The 19925-nt window shown below is 40.1% G+C and overlaps 1 protein-coding gene across 1 annotated transcript in view; it reads right to left on the bottom strand.

Moving 5' to 3' along the window:
• LOC127581901 (Fanconi anemia group M protein homolog) overlaps positions 1–19925 on the bottom strand; it is a 129947-nt gene that overhangs the window by 64127 nt on the left and 45895 nt on the right. Inside the window, 2 exon segments of the mRNA XM_052036737.1 lie at positions 1524–1656; positions 9358–9489. Coding sequence (XP_051892697.1) covers positions 1524–1656; positions 9358–9489 — 265 coding nt within the window.

Genomic DNA, 19925 nt, shown 5'->3' on the forward strand with positions numbered 1-19925 from the left:
AAAAGCCTGCAAATCTCCCCTAATGAAAATGCAACTGAATGTATGTAATGTGCCATAAGTTCAGGTCGTCATTCCCTCAAAGCATCATGTCAAATTTCTAAATATGATCCATTCCAACATATTATTCAGCCTTGGTCAGTTGTTTTCAGAGAATGACAATGCTTTCATTCCTAAACTATACACCATAAACAACATTTCCCTTCAGCTGTCCACAACATCAGGGTTAACATAACACTATTACAGCGCCAGCGACCCAGGTTCAATTCCCGCCACTGTCTGTAAGGAGTTTGTATGTTCTCTCAGTGTCTGCATGGGTTTCCTCCGGTTTCCTCCCACATTCCAAAGACGTACGGATTAGGAAGTTGTGGGCATGTTATGTTGGCACCGGAAGCGTGGCGACACTCGTGGGCTGCCCCCAGAACACTATGCAAAAGATCTATTTCACTGTGTGTTTTGATGTACATGTGACTAATAAAAACATCTTATTTCCACTTGAGCACAAATGTCCCAACTTGCAGAGAGCCGTTTGTGGTGGTTTTGCCAAACGTAGTCTAACATTGGGCTCCTCAATGTCCAGCAAATGAATATAAATTTGTGGTAGTTGCCCACTCTGCTAAGAGATTTGCTGTAATAACTTGCAGCAGGCTGGGTTTGGGGAGTGATCACGGCAAGTGTTAGATATAGTCACACCCCACAGAAACAGGGCCTTTGACTCACCATCCACAGTGAGCATCATGCACCTAATTTCCACTAATCCAATGCTAATTCCATTTTTTTCCTCTCACATCTCCAACAGCTTCCCCAATTCTCCTGCTATCCTCTTACTCTAGGGGCAATTTACAGTAGCCAATTAGCATGTGGGAGAAAACTGGAGCAACTAGGGAAACACTATGTGGTCACAGAGAGAACCTGAAAACTCCACACAGATGGCACCTGATGTTGGGATTGAACCTGTGTTGCTGGAGCTCTGAGGCAGCAGAGCATCTCGTTATACGTTTTTAAAATTATTTGAGATTAAATTTTTAAAATGCTTTTAATTTTTCTTATTATAAACATTTAAATATGTTCAAGAATTATAAAAATTGTACTAGTTTAACTGAATTTTAGTAGCCCGAATGTTTCAGAATACCAAAAACATTTCTAGTCTTCAACCACTCAGAGGAGACCACATAACCAACTATCAAAGTTTATTCAGTAACTTTGTAGGTTGTGTTTGCCTGCAAAAGTAACTCTACAGTACAGCCTCAAGTGCTTTTGGTGAATGACTCCACAAATAGAAACAGATAGTTTCATCCCTGAATTCAGTAGTAAAGGTTCCGTGGAATTAAAACCTGCACAATTGGAATTGGCTATTTAAAAAAACAGGACATTAAATTTTACAGCTAGAAATTTCATAAGCTAATGGAAGATTTTCCATTATATGAAATGCAATGAATATCCATCTAGTAAACTGAATATGCAGACAATAAGATAGATTTCGTCCTTTGGTTCAGTACACAGAGCTCATCTCACCATGATCTTACCTTTGGACCCATCCATAATGCCTTCAAGGTATGTATACAACGATCGCATTCCCATTTGTAACAAAAGTTCATATCCATGATAAAGACTAATACAAACAGCATAATCTCCTTCTACCATACCTCGTTGAACTCCCTGACCAAAATAAAATGCAAGAGAAAGTCAGAAAGGTGACGAGTTAATGTTACTTATCCATTTTAGTAAATTTCACCTTGAACTTCTGCTATAAATATGGTTATATTTCTGATATTCCTTTAGGGAAAAATTGCCCTATTGGCAAAGACAACATGCAACCTCTCAAAAAATTTCTTCATATTCAGTTTCTGTGGACTTTGTGTCAGTTTCTCTCTTTAAGCAAAGGAATTTGTGTTTCTCTGGAACTAGGACCAGTAGAAGACCATTTGGTTCTTCGAACCTCTGCCACCATTCATTAAGATCAAAGTTGAGTTTATTATCATATGCACAAGTACACGTGTGGACAGGTGCAATGAAAAACTTACTTGCAGCAGCATCACCAGCACATAGCATCAGATACACCATATTCATATGAATTAAACATATAAATTCATATAACTTAAGCAATTTTTTTCAAGAAAGGACACAATTAGAATATTAAAAAAAGTCCATTGTAGCGCAGAGTGGTCAAGGTGATCATAGTACTGCTATACTGGGGTAGTAATTAGGGTTGTGCAGGTTGGTTCAAGAAAAGTAGCTGTTCTTGAACCTGGTGGTGTGGGACTTCAGGCTTCTCGTAGCTACCTCCTGCCCAATGGTAGCTGCGAGAAGATGGCATGGCCCGGATGGTAGGGATCTTTGATGATAGATTTTGCCTTCTTGAGGTAGTGCCTCATGTAGATATTAACGATGGTTGGGAGTGATGTGCCAATGAGGTATTAGGCTGAGTCCACTACTCTCTGCAGCTTCTTACATTCCTGCACATTCAAATTGCCATACCAGACCATGATGCGACCAGTTAGGATACTTTCAACAGTACATCTGGAGAAGTTTGTTAGAGCATTCTGTGACATGCCGATCCTCCCTAGCCTCTACAAAATTAGAGACATTAGCGCACCTTCTTTGTGAAGATCATGAATAATCTTATACTTCAGTGTTATTTTCTGGCACTATTCACATATATCTCGATTCCCATAACATCCAGAAATCCATTGCTCTGTTTTGAATGAACTTAACAATCTCCACAGCCCTCCAGGGTGAAGAATTCCCAAGTTTCACCACCTCTGCATGAAGAAATTTCTCCTCCTCCAAGTTCAAAATAGCCTACAATTTATTCCAGGATTGTCAACCTGGTTCTACAGATAAGAGAATCTTCTTCCCTGCATTCAGCCTGTTGAGCCCTGTAAGAATGCAATGAGATTTCCTCTCATTCTTCTAAACTTTGGAGCATGCAGGCCTAGTCTACTCAGTCTCTCTCCTCGTACACCAAGCCCACCATCCCTGAGTGAACCTTTGCTGCAAGTGCAGTCTCAAAGATCTACATAATTGCAGCAAGATATATTTACTCTTGTGCTCAAATCCTCTCAAGATAAAGGTCAACAAATCATTGTGTCTTCCTAATCACTTTCTGCACCTGTGTTGGCTTTCAGTGACTTCTATGCAGTGATACAACAGTCTTTTGCTATGTCATGTTCAGATACGTCAGAAGAAACTGAAGATATTTCCATCTGGGTGAGCCATGTACTAGGTGGCATTTCTTTACCTTTCTACATTCCTTTTCAGCATCAAGGGCAACACATTTCTCTTTACATCTGAAGGCTATGATGACATTTAGATCAGTTTATGGCTAGCTCTTTTTAGTGCGTGACATCTGTGTCAGTTTTCCTGAGATCTACCTTCAGTTTATCCATCTTCCTTTCAATCCTGGATTCCTGAATATGACTGGATTCCTGAATAATCCAGCAGAAGTGATGTTCAAGAATCGCTGTCTCCATACTTGTGACGCTAGCTTTGAAGGAAACAGAGCTGCAGAGGATTTTCCATCATTGATGATACCTCTAAATTGTTTGAGGTGATGTTATAAAAATCATTCTGATTTCACATCCATAAAGGATAGTTATGACAATCAAGCTATTTCCCAAAGGTGACATAATCTCCTTGGATAGCAAGACAAGGGACATATTTGTCTGTTTCCAGGCACTAATCCTTTGGTAGTTATGGTCTTTATTATGAGAAGTTTCAGTATGGATTAAGGATGTCTTACTGAAATTACAAAGAGCCTTGGTGAGACCAGATCTGGAATGTTGTGTAGTTTTGTTAACCTCACTCAAATAAGGATATATTTGTTACTGAGGGCATGTAGCAAAGATTCACTAGACTGTTTCTAGGAATAGTGGGCAATTGCACAAACCAGAGCAATAAACTGCCAAAAGAACTCAGTGAGTTGAACAGCAACTGTAGAAGCAAATAGATGGTCAACATTTGGGTCAAGACCCTGCATCTGGTGCACAAACCTGAACTTTTTTCTCAGGAGTCCTGAAGAATAAGAGAAGATTTCACTGAGACTTAAAAATTTTTTTAAAGGGCTCAAACGACTGAATGCAGGGAGGTTTCCCTCTTACTCGGGTAACAATCACAGAATGAAAGGATAAGCCATTTAGTACAAAGAGGAGACATTTCTTCTCACAGGGGCTAATGAAATTTTGGAATTCTCCACTCCAGAGGCTCAGTCATTGAGTTTATCCAGAACAGAATGACAAGTTTCCTGGTATTATAGGAATCTAGGTAGAAGATCAGTTCAGTCTTAATCAGTGGCAGAACGAGCTGGAAGGGCCAAATGGACTACTCCTGCTCCTATTTCTTGGCTTCTTAAATTGCAGAGTGTCTTTACCAAGCCGAGATCAAGTTGTGGTCTTCTCAAAGTTGAGAGTGAGAGAGAGCGCACGAGAGAGAGCTCAGCAATAGGTTTCTTTTGCAGAAACTTACAGACTGGAAATCGAAAATACTGCAGATGTTGGAAATCTGAAATAAAAACAGAAATGCTGGGAATACTCAGCACGTCAAGCAGCATCTATGGAAACAGAAACTGTTAAGGTTTCAGTTCCATGAATATAAATAGAATAAAAAAAGTGTTCTGGAACAGGTTTTCATCATTTTGGCTCAGTTTTTCTTATTCCATTTGTATAGTTTGGCCTGCTGAATGTGTCTTGCAGCCTTGCTATTAACAACACATTACCAAAAAAGCATAATGTGTCTGTAACTGCTCTTATTAATAGGTTTGGAATACCCCATCAGAAATATTGCCTTGAGCTACCAATCCCTCCCATCTTCTCTGGTTCTGACAACTAACTTGTTGTCTTTCCCACGTCTGACAAAAAGTCACAGACCTGAAACATTGGCACTTTATCTCTTTCCACAGATGCTGCCTTGCCTGGTGAGCACTTCCAGTATTGATTAATACAGAGGCTGGAGGTCACTTTTGGTACGTTTCTATTACCACCAACCACTCCCTTCCTTACAGCATGTTCCCTTGCAACCACAGGCAATATAAAACTTGCCCTTTTACCTCTTCCCCTTCCCAGCATCCAGGGACCCAAACAGTTTGTTCAGGTGAAGCAGCAGTTCACTTGCCCTTCTAATCTACTTTGCTGTATCCTGTGTTCACAATGTTGTCTCATCTGCATCAGAGAAACCAAATGCAGATTGTGTGACCACTTTGCAGAGCACCTGCGTTCAGTCTACGAGAGCAACACAGATTCTCGTTACCTGCCACTTTAATTCTCCATCCCTCTCCCACTCTGACCGATTGGTCTGTGGCCTTCTGCACTGTTACAAGGCCCAATGCTAGCTTAAGGAATAGTACCTCACCTTCCACCTGCACATGTTGCAGTATTCTGGATTCAATATTGAATTCTACAACTTCGGGTAACTTGATTTCACTGTATCAGTCATCCATCTGCGAAACTGGCTCAGCTTCTTTGTTTTGTATTTCTTATCTCTCCCCACCCCCCCCCCCCCAAATTGTTCATAGCTCCCTGAAAGTGGCTACATAGGTTGATAGGGCAGTAAAGGTGGCATATGGCATGCTTGCCTTCATTAGTCGAGGCAATGAGTTCAAGAGTCAGGAAGTTATGCTGCAGCTTTATAAAACTCCAGTTAGGCCACATCTGGAGTGTACTGCATTCAGTTCCGGTCACCTCATTATAGGAAGGATGATGTCAAGGCTTTGGAGAGGGTGCAGAAGAGGTTTACCAAGATGCTGCCTGGATTAGAGGGCATGTACTATGAGGATAGGTTGGACAAACTTTGGTTGTTTTCTCTGGAGCAGCAGAGGTTGGGGGGGGATATCTGATAGAGGTTTACAAGATTATGAGAGGCATAGATAGAGTAGACAGCCAGTATCTTTTCCCCAGGGTTGAAATGTCTAATACCAGAGGGCATGAATTTAAGGTGAGAGGGAGAAGTTCAAAGGAGATGTGTGGGGTAAGGTTTTATTTTTTTTAAAAAAACAGTGGTGGGTGCCTGGAAAGTGCTGCCTGGGGTGGTGGTGGAGGCAAATACAATAGGGGCGTTCAAGAAGTTCTTAGATAGGCACATGAATGTGAGGGAAATGGGAGGATATGGACATTGCATAGGCAAAGGGGAATAGTTTAGTTGGGCATTTTATTACTAATGGTTAGGCATAACATTGTGAGCCGAAGGGCCGTTACTGTGCTGTACTGTTCGGTTCTATGTTCTATTTCCAACATCGGCATTTTTTTTTTATTTTCATCAACTGCTACATCTTATGCTTCTGTGGTCTTAGTACCCAATATATATGCCAATCAGACCAATGACTGATTCATGACTCCAATGAACATTGAACGGATAAGGCCATTATTCCCTAGAGTTTAGAAGAATTAAAGGTAGACTCTTTGAAACATATTACATTCTTGCATTTAAGCGTCTGCTCCTCTGGTTAGAGGATATAGAACCAATATGTATTGTCTCAAGAATTAGTGGGTCAGCCACTTTAGCCCAAGAGGAATTTCTTCACTCAAGAGTTGGGAAGCTTTGGAATTCTACAAACAGGTGATTGTGGTTGCTCAGTCACTGAGAATATATTCAAGGTTGAGATCAAAAAAGGTTTTTATAAACAAAATTAATAAAGAGAAATGAGAGCAGATGCAAGTGAAAAGTCTCAGAGACTCTCACTTTGTAATTTATTCAAACAACAAGATGGTTGAAGTGTTATTTAGTGTCATGCCCAACAAGCAGCAGACCTTGAAGAACATGACTTAAGAGATGTAAAATTCTTTCTTAGTTTGGCTTTTGCTACCTTTGGAATGATGTTGAAGCCACTAGTTTCATGATTCCTAATTAAATTCAGACATCAAGTGTATGGGAACAGGCCTGATACAGTGTTGTTGCAGCAGCAAGTGGAGAGTATTCCATCACATTCAGAATCAGATTATCGTTGACTTGTATGACATGAAATTTGTTGTTTTGCGGCAGCAGTATAGTGCAAAGACAAAGTTGCTATAAATTACAATAAATAAATAAATAGTGCAAGGAATAACGAGGTAGTTCATGAACCCTTCAGAAATCTGATGATGGAGGGGAAGAAGCCGTTCCTGAATCATTGAGTGTGGGTCTTCAGGCTCCTGTACCTCCTCCCCGATGGTCATAACGAGAAGAGGGCACGTCGCAGTTGGTAAGGGTCCTCAGTGATGAATGCCGCCTTCTTGAGGCACCACCTCTTGAAGATGTCCTCAATGGTAGGGAGGGTTGTGCCTGTGAAGGAGTTGACTAAGTCTACACCCTCTTCAGCCTCCTGCAATCTTGGGCATTGGAGCCTCCATACCAGGCTGTGAAGCAACCAGTCAGAATGCTCTCTGCCATACATCTAAAGAAATTTGTAATAGTCTTTGATCACAGACAGATTCTCCTCAAACTCCTAACAAAGTAGAGCCGCTGGCATCCCTTCTTCGTGATTGCATCAATGTGTTGGGCCCAGGATAGATCCTCTGAGATGCTGGCACCCAGGACCTTCAAGATGCTCACTCTATCCACTGCTGACTCCTCAATGAGGATTGGTGCATGTTCTCCCAACTTCCTTTTCCTGAAGTCCATAATTGATTCCTTGGTCTGCTAACACTGATTGCGAGGTTGTTGTCGCGACACCACTCAACCAGCCAATCTGTTTCACTCCTGTACACCTCCTTGTTGCCATCTGAGATTCTACCAACAACAGTGGTGTCATCAGCAAATTTATAGATGGCTTTTGAGCCGTGTTTAGCCACACAGTCATGAGTATAGAGAGTAGAGCAGTGGGTTCCCAATGTATGTGAACAAGATATCTCCAAGCAATTATACATACCAGACGACACATCAGTGTTGTAGCTATACCAAAATAACTTGCCTAATGGTACAAATATTTTTTTGCAAAACTTGTCCCTATTACTAAGTCAGGGCTCTTAGCCTTTGTGTTTTCAAGCAATGGCTGTCAACCTCAATACTGCAAAGTGAATCAAATTGACGAAAGACCATCTTGTGATGATGAGGAACCACAGAAGGCCAAGATAAATGAGTCAGCTGATTCAGCCTTCCTTTAGTGCTCAGTGACGAGGATGGAGATTTTTTTTTAATTTTTTTTTAAATTTTATTTACAGCATGGTAACAGGCCCTTCCGGCCCAACAAGTCCGCGCCGCCCATTTTAAACCCAAATTAACCTACCCGTATGTCTTTGGAATGTGGGAGGAAACCGGAGCACCCGGAGGAAACCCACGCAGACACGGGAGAACGTACAAACTCCTTACAGACAGCGACGGGAATTGAACCCCGATCGCTGGCGCTGTAATAGCTTCGCGCTAACTGCTATGCCACCATGTCGCCTCTTTTTAGGGCCTTTTAAGGTTTTTAAGGCCTCTTCCTCCTTTCTGCTGTTTAAATACCCATTCACACCTGGATGAGGTAGCACTATAGAATTTGACCCGATTAATTAGGTGTCTATTGCACATACGTTCCAGTCTTCAGCCTGCAAGCAGTTCTCTTTCACACATTCATCAAGTTAACACCAGTGGCATACTCTTCCATACACCTCATTGAATCAGGACCATTCCTCTCGCTCACTCTTTGGTTCCCTGCCCATGCTCACTCTCCCTGCCTCTTAGTGAGGAATATGCCATTCCACACAGGTACATGCTGCAGTGGACACACAAGCTTACAAATGAAACATTAAACCAAGGCTCTGCTATCTCTGTCAGAGGAATGCATAAGATTGTAGAACTATATCAATTGTCCATTAATATCAAAAAGGACAAATTATTTGGTCATTATCACATTACTGCTTATAAGGGTTTTTTTATTCACAAATTGGCTGCCATGTTTCTTACATCACAACGGATTACAATTCAGAAAAACTTAATTTTCTGCAAAACACTTTAAGATGCCCTGAAGTTGTGAAGGGTACCACAAAAATGCAAATCTTTCTTTGCCTCATCATTCCTATACACAGCTATTAATGCATAGCATCCCATATAATGTACTCAACCAAAACAGGAAATGGCAAAAAGTACCGAGTAGCGTAGGGAAACATGACACACAAACAAGAAAATTCTTGGAGGGTGTCTAATCTGAAGTTTCAGATTTCCAACATCCACATTTCATCTTTAATATTACTGTGGAAAATCAGCCAAATTTCTAGTTTTAACCACAGCAGTCTACATTCTTTTGTTTTGTTAATATTGAAGCCAGAACAGAGAAGCCAGGAAAAGATATAAAAGTCATCAATTCACAAAAGGTCAACCACGTAGCTACATTAAAGCTCCTAGACAATTACAAAATGGCAAAGGAAAATTAGATTTACTAAATGTTAAAATTCATGAAGTGCAGCTATTTACCACAATGTTTGCTGGAGGATTTTTTCTAAATTGCTCACGTGAAAGAACAATTTGATATTTGGTCAAATTTACTACATCTTTATGAAGTAGAGCTCCAGTCTTGATCAGACGCCTGGTGAATGTTTTCAAGACCTAAAAATGAAGCAGAGAATATCAGGTAGTTGAAAGACATTTACAAAAATGCAATTACTTTCAGTTTGATTGGTCATGACATTATCCATTGACAGTTGGAAAATGCTGCTTCCCTCCCATCACCCCATCATAACAGCTCAATGGGTTGGTGACTCCAGACAGTCAGGTAGTATAACATCCACACTGCCATTATCTGCACAGAAGTAGAAACCATTTTTAATATCCCCTCATAGCAAGTAGATGCCACAGCTAAGGTCAATAGCCATTCCTAAGTGCCCTTAAGATACAGGGTTTTGTCAACACAAGGAAGGATTTGGAACAGTAAACAGATTCTTGGAGTTGCAAAAACCAGGCACAGCAAAGTTTGAAATCTATCTTCAAATGACTCAGTTTACCATTATAAAACACCAAACAACTGACCGTCAAGTTCAAATAGGTTTATCAAAACTGCTGCCATTATAAACCATCAATTAAAGTCGGCAACAGGCAGATAAATGCTAAACTTTTCCCACTTTTTTCATTTACTGCTATGTTCACAGCTTTTGGTTAGATGCACATATTCTAAGTAGAGTAGCAACTGTGTTCTGCAAGAGGGTAGTAGTTAGGCAAAACAACTGATGCAAGAGAAGGTATTGAAAGACCAGTGAGAGCTGGCAGTGACCTGTCTTGTGCAAGTGTCGCTATTCGTAATTAGGCAATGGCATTTTGGATGCAAATTAATGATTGGTTGAGCAATACACCATAGGCTTTGTATTGTAGGAATGAAAAGGGGAATCACAAAAACAATACAGCATAAAGGATATTTGAAACTCAACCAAAAGGATGAGCCAGAAATAAGTGCCAGAGGACCTGGCTACATCTAATTACAACTGCTACCCCAAACGTAACAGGATAAAGTCACTTGTGTTATCCCCTTATGCTGGGGCTAGAGGTTGCAGGTACTGGATTGTATCATCTCACATTCACACAGAACAATGCATATGATGTTCAATCTTTTCAGGCACTGAAGGGTTAATTGGTAGAGACCTATAATTTGTGTAAAAACATTATCACATTCATAAATTACTGGAATGGTTCTTAAAATAAACAAAGATGACTCAAATGAAAGATTTGGATTATACCTAATCTTATTCAGAACAAAAAAGACTTGCAAGAGTCATTAAGACCTCATTGGAAAAATTATTTAAGACTAGCTAGCCAAGGATACATACATGAGCAAGCCAGATTAAAAAAAAGAGAAATGAAAATAAAAATTCAAAAAAGACAAGTGCATGAAAGACAAGTTATAGATTCAAGAAAAGACTAAATTTACAACAAACACTCATGTACCCAAACACTAAACCATTAGAAATCAGAGGCCAGAACTTGGAGTCAGTGGCAAGTCACCCAAACCCACCACTGACAAATAAATAAAAGAAGATGTACGTTATCTGAAACAATCTGGACAAAAACAAGTTGTGCTGGTGAGCCAGCTGGGTGCTTTGTGGCAAGGTCCTGCCACAAATGGAACCACACATAGTACCAAAACAAGGCCTGCTCAGAAAAAAGGTAATAAGAAGTGGACAGTTTGTTATGTCATAATTCCTGACATTGTCAGAACTGTCAAAAACAAGATGTTTTGGACACTGAAAAGCTATTTTAAAAAAACTGGAAAACCTCAAACATTTATAAAGGTCTGATGTTGATTTTTTTTAAATGATTAACTAATACTTACAAAAGGCCCCTGCAGTCATAACCTTCCAAAGAAACAAACAGTGAAGCACTCCATAGGCAAGATGCTCAGGCAGAGTCTCAACTCAGTGATATGAAAATCACCACAACTTTGCACTCCACAAACAGCTGACCACAACTTCAAGACATTTGCACTTGTGCAGAAGTTACTGATAGCTGCACATGTAAATTTTAGCTATTATGCAGGAAGCCCTGATAAGTCCCTGCAAAAATCCAAACAGACATGGATTTTTAAGAATTACAATTGACATGGCTAACTCCACAAAAAGGGAGAAAGAACCGAATGCCATATTTAATAGCTCAAATTTAAGAAAAAATATAAACTGAAGAAATTATTGCAAAATAAAAAAAGAAATTGCTCAAACATGGACAGGTTTGCTGGAATTTAAAATTTGTTAATTAAAAACTTGCTACAAAGTCTTGACTGACTTATAGCACTCATGCACAAAGACAAAAAATAATTTATCAACACACAAAATGCTGGAGGAACTCAGCAGCTCAGGCAGCATCTATGGAGGGAAGTAAACAGTTGACATTTCAGGTCGAGACCCTTCATCAGGATTGGAAAGGAAGAGGGCAGAAGCCAAAATGTCGGGGGGGGGGGGGGGGGGGGTCATGGGTGATGGGTGGGTGGGTGGGGAGATGGAGGAGCACAAGCTGGCCTGTGATAGGTGAGTCTAGGTGAGAAGGGAAGATAGGTGGGTGGGTGAGTGAGAGGGGATGAAACAGAGCGATGCAAGAAGCCAAGAGGTGATAGGTAGAAAAGGCAAAGGGCTGAAGGAGGAGGAATCCAGTAGGAGAGGGCAGTAGACGTGGAAAAAAAGGACAGGAGGTGGGAAATAGCTGGGCTGGTCATGAGGGCAGGGGAGGGGAAGGAAGGAGGGGCCACAGGAATGAGGGAAGACAAGAGGGGAGGGGGTTAGCAGAAGTTAGAGAAATCAATGTTCAGGCCAGCAGGTTGGAGACTACCAAGGCAGGAATACAAGGTGTTGTTCCTCCAAACTGCATCTGGCCTCAACATGGCAGTAAAGAAGGCCGTGGATAGACATGTCAGTATGGGAGTGGGATGTGGAATTGAAGTGGCTGGCCACTGGGAGATCCTTGCCTTTGCGGCGGACGGAGTGAAAGTGTTCAACGAAGCGGTCACCCAATCTGTGTCAGGTCTCACTGATGTAGAGAAGGCTGCACCGGATGCAATAAATGACACCCTCAGATCGACTAGCTCAGCGTGGGTGCAGGAAGCAGCCCCAATGCAGCCGTCAATGTAGCGGAGAAAGAGTTGAGGAGCGTTAGCGGTGTAGGCGTGGAACATGGACTGTTCCATGTAACTGATGAAAAGTTAGGCATAGCTGAGGCCTATGCAAGTGCCTATGGCTACACCTTTGGTTTGGAGAAAGTGGGAGGAGCTGAAAGAGAAGCTGTTGAGGGCAAGTACCAGTTCTGCCAGATGGAGGAGGGTGGCAGAGGAAGGGGACTGGTTGGGTCTATTGTTGAGAAAGAAGTGGAGATCCTTAGGGCTTTCCTGATGGGGATGGAAGTGTACAGGGACTTGATATCCATAGTAAAAATGAGGTGATCAGGGCCAGGGAACTGAAAGTTGTCGAAGTAACAAAGGGCATGTGAAGTGTCACAGACGTAGGTGGGAATGGACTGGATCAAGGGAGACAACATGGAGTCAAGCTACGAGGACACAAGTTCAGTGGGGCGGGAGCAGGCAGAAACAATGGGCCTACTGGGGCAGATGGGTTTGTGGATCTTGGGTAGAAGGTAGAAACAGGCAGTGTGGTGGGGGTGGGGGAAGAGAGGTTTGGAGGCTGTAGAGGGGAGAGCTCCAGAGGTGATGAGGTTACTGATAGCATGAAAGACAATGGCCTGATGCTCCTTGGTGAGGTCCACATTGGAGGAATAAGTAAGAGGTGTCCGAGAGTTGACGTCTGGCCTCGGCAAGGTAACGGTCAGTCCGCCAGACTACAACAGTGCCACTCTTGTCTGCGGGTTTGATTGTAAGATTAAGATTAGTAAGGAGAGAGTTATCAATTTAGTAGTACGGAGGATTAGTACAGAGAATTAGTACGGAGAAAGTTGACAATTTATCAAACTGTGGCACCTACTGTCAAGAGTATAACAATTGACCATGTCTGACTGTTCCATAATCCCTCAGTCTGTTTTCATGGAATATTTAGATTTGAGTTGTGATGCTTATGAATGGAGAATGCAAATCTCAATTAAATACTATTGCAAAAAGATCTTACAAAATATTTTCCCCTGGATTCTTTAAGCCTTACAAGCAAATGGCTTCTGGTGTTTATTTACTACTGGCTAATCACCTGTGGCAATGGACAAGGGAGTAACTACCAAACAGAATCTATAATTAAATGGAACAAAATAAATAGACCAGAGCCGACAGTCAACCAGTATATTTACAGAAAAAACAGACACTTTTTATTATTTGAGAACTACAGTAAAACTTGTGAAAAACTTGATTAAAAATATCCAATCAACAGCCTAGAAAGCATCTATATTGAAATGAAAAGTACACACAAAATTAAAACATTTTTATTTTTTAAAAAGAGAACAATAATAATCCTACTAGTTTCTACTAGCAGAGCAAAAGGATTTCTCATCTACTTTCCTTGGTTCTCAAACAGACTGTAAATTCAAGTCAGAGTCTGCTAACATGCAAATCAAAATTTAGAAATCTGCCTTTTATATTTGTAGAAAAAAAATTTTATTTTAGGTACCAGAATATGAAAAAAGAACTGCATTTAGCTAGAAATGGATTGACACATCAGAAGCACGTGTCGAGTCCAGTTTATACCTGGTTCACCCTGTTTAATTACAGATTGTGTTTGGAGTTAACCCCCTTGTGTATTACCAGAGATAGTTGGGAGGAGAAAAGTATTATCAGAGAATAGGCAGTCCAGGGGAAAGGCACAAAAATCTAGGATTGTATCTCAGCAGAAAAGTGACATGCAAATTTGGTATTAGAAATGTCATCCATTGGATAAGATTTTAAACTGAGAATATATCTATTCTCAAGTGGACACAAGGTATCCCATAGGATGATATCAAAGAGCAGGGTAGCTACCCAAGATGTCCTAACTAATATTTTTGCATAACAAAAAACTGAACTTGTCATTATCTCATTGTTCTTTTGGGAAGTTTCTCTGTGTGCAAACTGCCTACAAAATTTCCTACATTACAAGAATAACTACATTTCAAAAGCACTTTATTAGACAGAGCCTTTTGGAACCCACAAGTTGTGAGTACAAGTGTCTATTAAGAGCACAAAATGGAATGCAATAGCAGGTCGAGATGCTGTTAGTGGCAGAAGGTTGTAAGACATGATAAATAACATATAGATAACCATCTGCAAAATTAGAAACCAATTTTGCATCGTATTTTGAGCTGCTGCTTTTCCCTCCTTTTGTGCTGTTATCAAGCGAGAACAGAAAACATCCCATTATTCTTTTTCACTGACCTGTCCAAATCATTTTACAAGCCTAAGTCAATGTTTTCCACAGCTGAAATTTGTTTTTAGGATGAGTGCTTCAACAGAAAAGCTAGCATTTATGGTACATCCCCAATTGTTCTGGAGTTGATGGTACTGGTAGTCACATTTAACTGAATGGATTTGCTCAGTCATTTCAGAAGGCAGGGTAGGAGTCATAGTGTGGGACTCAAGTTGTACAGGACAGACTGGGTTATCTCCTAAAGAGCATTAGTTATTCAGATGGATTTCTTTTAAAAAAAAGATTTATAAATACCAATTTTTACTTCCAGATTCTCTTCAAAATCAATGCAATGTTGCTGCCACTACATGTAAAAAGGACTTAGAGTCTAAATGCTTACACTAAATTACAACAGCAAAGGATAATATAACCTAGTCACAATTTGTAAGAGAATTCATATTTACAAGATTTCATTAAAATTAGCCCTCAATGCCCCAATATCAGATGGCAAGTCCCTTCCATTTCTGGAGACACAAGAAACTGCAGATGCCGGAATCTGGAGCAATAAACAAAATACTAGGTGATGCCACATGAAGGGTCTTGACCCAAAATGTCAACTGCCTATTTCCCTCCACTGATGCTGCCTGGCCCACTGAATTCCTCCAGCATTTTGTTTGTTGCTCCCTTCTATTTCTTCCTCTGAGAATTATAGATTTTCTTGAAGTTAGATAGTTTTAAAATTCATACGCAACGTGTGGACTATAAACAGAAAATGCTGGGTATATTCATCAGGACAGGTGGCATCAATGGAAACAGAAAATGAGTTGACACTTCAAGCTGATAACCGTTCATCTGAACCCCTACAGGATGTGGGCAATGCTGACAAAGCCAACATTTAATGCCCATCGCACATAGCCTCAGATGGTGCAACAGTTCCCCCTACATACCAAAGATAAAGCCGTTAAGTTAATTGGCTACTGCATATAACCTCTGCTTATAGGTTGGTGGCAAAAGAATCAAGGAAGAGTTGATGGGCATTTAAGAGAGAAAAAAATTGCAGGAGGAATATTGAAGAAACAAACAAAAGGGAGAATGAGGAACCAATAGGATTGCTGGTAGACAATAATAGCTGAAACGGCATTGTTCTGTGCCATACCAAGTGAATAATATAACTCCTGTTATCTGATCCTCAAGATGCAAAGGTCAGCACAACATCTTCCAGACCTTACATGACACATTTATGATTCCAAACTCAAGTTATTTTGTATCTCCACTGTTATTAGCCTTTCAATATTTATGAAGTACTCTGCTGATCCAAAATGAATTACCTCACATCTGCTTACAATGAAATAAAATTGCTTTTCATATCTTTAGAATTTAATACTTCCATTGCTACCTTATTTGTGTTATTGGCAAAGCTGAATGCATGGCTTTCTAGCCTATCTTTATAGAAAGCACAGAATAGATGAGGCCTTGACAGAGAATCTTACAGAACCCTACTATTTATTCACTGTGAACACCTGCCCAACATCCCAACTGTATTGCATACAACTCAGTCAAAAAACTGCCGTTAATTCTGAGAGTTTCAATTTTTACTCTAATAAGGGGCTTTATGAAATGGTTTCTGGTTTCCATAATCAATATTCCAAAATCCACTTCTTTATATCTCAAAATATTTAAAATCAGGTCTGTTTGGAATTACCAACCTTTACAAATCCATTCTGGCTTATCTATATCATCTGAAAATGTTCCAGAAGTGTTACATTCCTCATTTATAGACTCCAGCAATTCCCCTATGATAGGCTAACTGGTCTATAATTCCCCAATTTTCCTTTCTCACTTTCCTGAAATAGCAGGGTGACATGAATTTTTCCAATCTAAAATCTAAACTGAACAGTTTAAGGTTAGAGAACTGATAAAACATAGTTAGGGCTTCTACAATGTTCTCAACCACCTTGGGATAGAAAGCAACCAGTCCTTCTTCATCATTCTTCAATGATATTACTTTCTTGTCACAAACATTTAAAGTGCAACTTAAACAATCTTTTTGTTCCAAAATCTTCTGATCTATTTGGTGAACATCTGATGTTTTTACTAATTTTCATTCACATGCATTTATGGCTCACAAAATGAGAAGCGTTTTATGCCCTAAAACTATTCACATTCTCTGAAAGACTCTAAAACAACCAGACTGGCAATCTCATTCCACCTCCCACGCTACAATTCAAACCAAGCTTACAGGAGGGTGTCCAATATTGTGATAAGAATATAATGATAATGCAGTTACAAGGTCGAACAAGGTACCAAACCACTTGGGAAGAGGGTCTAGTAACTACTGTCTGCTTGACCAGCCTCAAAATCTATAAATGTCAATTGGTAAGTGACAAACCAGGAGATATCCTCCCCTTGAGAAACAATTTGGAAAGGAATGAAATAAAGGTTTAGATGACCCTCAGCATAGGCAACCAGAATTAAGGCTATGATGACCTGACAATGCAGATCCATGTCACAGTCATCATGGTACTCTGTTAATTCCATAATCCAGATTGCCTCAGTGATCCAGAGTAGAATTGTTGCTGGGACTACATGTAAACCTGGGAGGTAAATAAAAAGGCCAGAAATTCAAAATACTGAATGGAGCTAGATTATTCATCATATCCAATGCAATCTAAATTAACAGATCAGTGTATACCATGCACGTTACTTTTCCATAGCTACTTCCTTAATTACACTGATCACAGACAAAAATACACATTTTAAACAACAGTTTTCAGAAGTATTTAATCCCAAGAAGTCAAAATGAATTCTGGAAGCATGCCTGAGATTATTTGCCCATTTAATGTTCCACAGTATAAACTGCTAGGCTTATTCCAGTAGTAAATTAAAGGGAAAAAGAACTCCCTGCTACTTGAAATTAAAGTACTGGTTACTATAAAACGTATTTAGCAATTTCATTAATAATCTTTGACATACTTAAAGCCAGGGATACATTTGCCACAAAGCTGTAGACAAATCTTTCATCACGGGCTAGTTTTAATCCATTGTACTGACCTACATATTAAACGATTGGCATTCAGAAAGAAGATGGATGGAAAACCTGGATCTGGAGTAATTTAAAATATTCTCACAATCCCAAAGGAAAAGTGGACAGCTAAACATAGATGAAAACTTTAGCTGTGGCAGAACTTAATTAAATATTAAAAATTCACACCTCCCCTGAATCACACCAATCATTAGGAGTTTGAGGAGATGCGATATGTCACGAAAGACTCTTGCAAATTTCTATAGATGTACAGTGGAGAGCATTCTGACCGGTTGCATCACAGCCTGGTATAGAGGTTCCAATGCACAGGATCGCAGGAGGCTGCAGAGGGTGTAGACTCAGCCAGTTCCACTATGGACACAACTTTCCCCACCATCGAGGACATCTTCAAGAGGCTGTGCCTCAAGAAGGCAGCATCCATCACTAAGGACCCTCACCTTCCAGGACATGCCCTTTTCTCGTTCCTATCATCGGGGAGGAGGTACAGGAGCTTGAAGATTCACACTCAGTGACTCAGGAACAGCTTCTTCCCCTCCACCATCAGGTTTCTGAACAATTTATGAACCACCTCGTTATTCTTTTCTTTGCACTATTTATTTTGTAATTTATAGTGATTTCATGTTTTTGCACTATTGCTGCTGCAAAACAACAAATTTCACGTCACCCAAGTCCATGATAATTAATCCAATTCTGATCGTCAATCCCCACTAAGCAAATGCATTAATATCCAGTTCATGTCCTGATACCTCTAAAAGGTTTTCTCCTTAGTGATTAAAACCCATCTCTTTTACAACTAAAACTCAAGAAGCTATTCAACTCAGCACTGCACCCTTCTCCTTCACAGGAACTCATTTCACCTACTGCATAAAACATGTCCCTCACAAACAATGATGTAATCTTACTTGATCTGGGCATCTTTCCCCCACTTGAATGAAATGTTATAAAAACAAATTTTCCTTGGCTTTAATCACGTTTCTTCTGCATTGTTTCTGTTACTGCAGGATCTTCCATTAATTCAAAGAAAACCTTCAAACTTTTATTTTAATGCACTCCCCCCCCCATGAGTATTGTTGCCTCAAACAGAGACATTCCATTCAGTTGTCAAACAAATCTCATTTCATCCCCACCACCAAACCTAATTTGACAAAGGACATTTTTTTTTGCCACCATGACAAACTCCATTCTTTTGCCACTGATTCTTTATTCCTCCTTAGCTAATACTTCAGGTTGAAGGTTGTTCAAAAGTTCAGATTCCTATTGAATCCCAAATCAAGCAAAGAATCTATATTCTACAGACTGAGATTCATGTGTGTCTCTCTGCCACCAGGCCACACCCTCCACCCCCATGTCCCACTGCTGTGCTGGTCAACTTCAGAAATAAAAACCTCTTTGCAGCTTCCATTGATCAACCATCTATAAACTGGACCTCATCCAAAACTTTGCTACTTCAGTAACCCATCACTTTTGTACTCACTGATCTACACCTGCTCCCTGTACATCAACAACTTGACTTAAAGAGGTGGAATATTATGTCCAAAGCTCTTCAGTTTTGCCCATCTCTACTCTAACCTTCTCCAGCCCTGAGAACACTGGTTTTCCAGCTCTGGTTTCAGGTATTCCCCTACTCTTTTAACCACCTCTTTTGAGACCATGTGTTTAATGGTCTAGATCCCAAAACTCTAGGAATTTCTTCCCTAAACCTTAACACCTCTTTCAGCAAGCTTTGAATAATCTCAAATGTTTTCATTTCTTTGGTAGATGGATAATGAAACTTCTGCAACCTGCCTTGGGATGTTTTTCTACATTAAGAATGCAATATCTATAATAAAGTCTTACATAATCCAACCACACCTTTAGGCACAGAATCTAATTTGTTACCAAGGCACGTACAAGTGACATTCAGCTAGATCACCACAAGCATTACCATAGGATTTGAGGGTATATGAAAGAAACCAGACCTTCGGGTTTGAAAAAGCAACCAAGCCACGACTTAATGCGAGGTATACAAGATATTGCATAATACAACAAAGTTAAATTTGAAATATAAGATTTGAACTTGGACTTCTGAAAAGTAAATTTAGAATAGTGTCCCAAGTCAAAGGGCGAATAGCAATCAAGATAATTTTCCTTTGCCAGCTTAAACCCATATTTTGGCTAGTATCACTACGTTTCTGATACAAAGCCAATCTTTGGTCCAGTAGTGCAAACTG

Source organism: Pristis pectinata, chromosome 1 (assembly GCF_009764475.1).
Source record: "Pristis pectinata isolate sPriPec2 chromosome 1, sPriPec2.1.pri, whole genome shotgun sequence".
NCBI lineage: Eukaryota > Metazoa > Chordata > Chondrichthyes > Rhinopristiformes > Pristidae > Pristis > Pristis pectinata.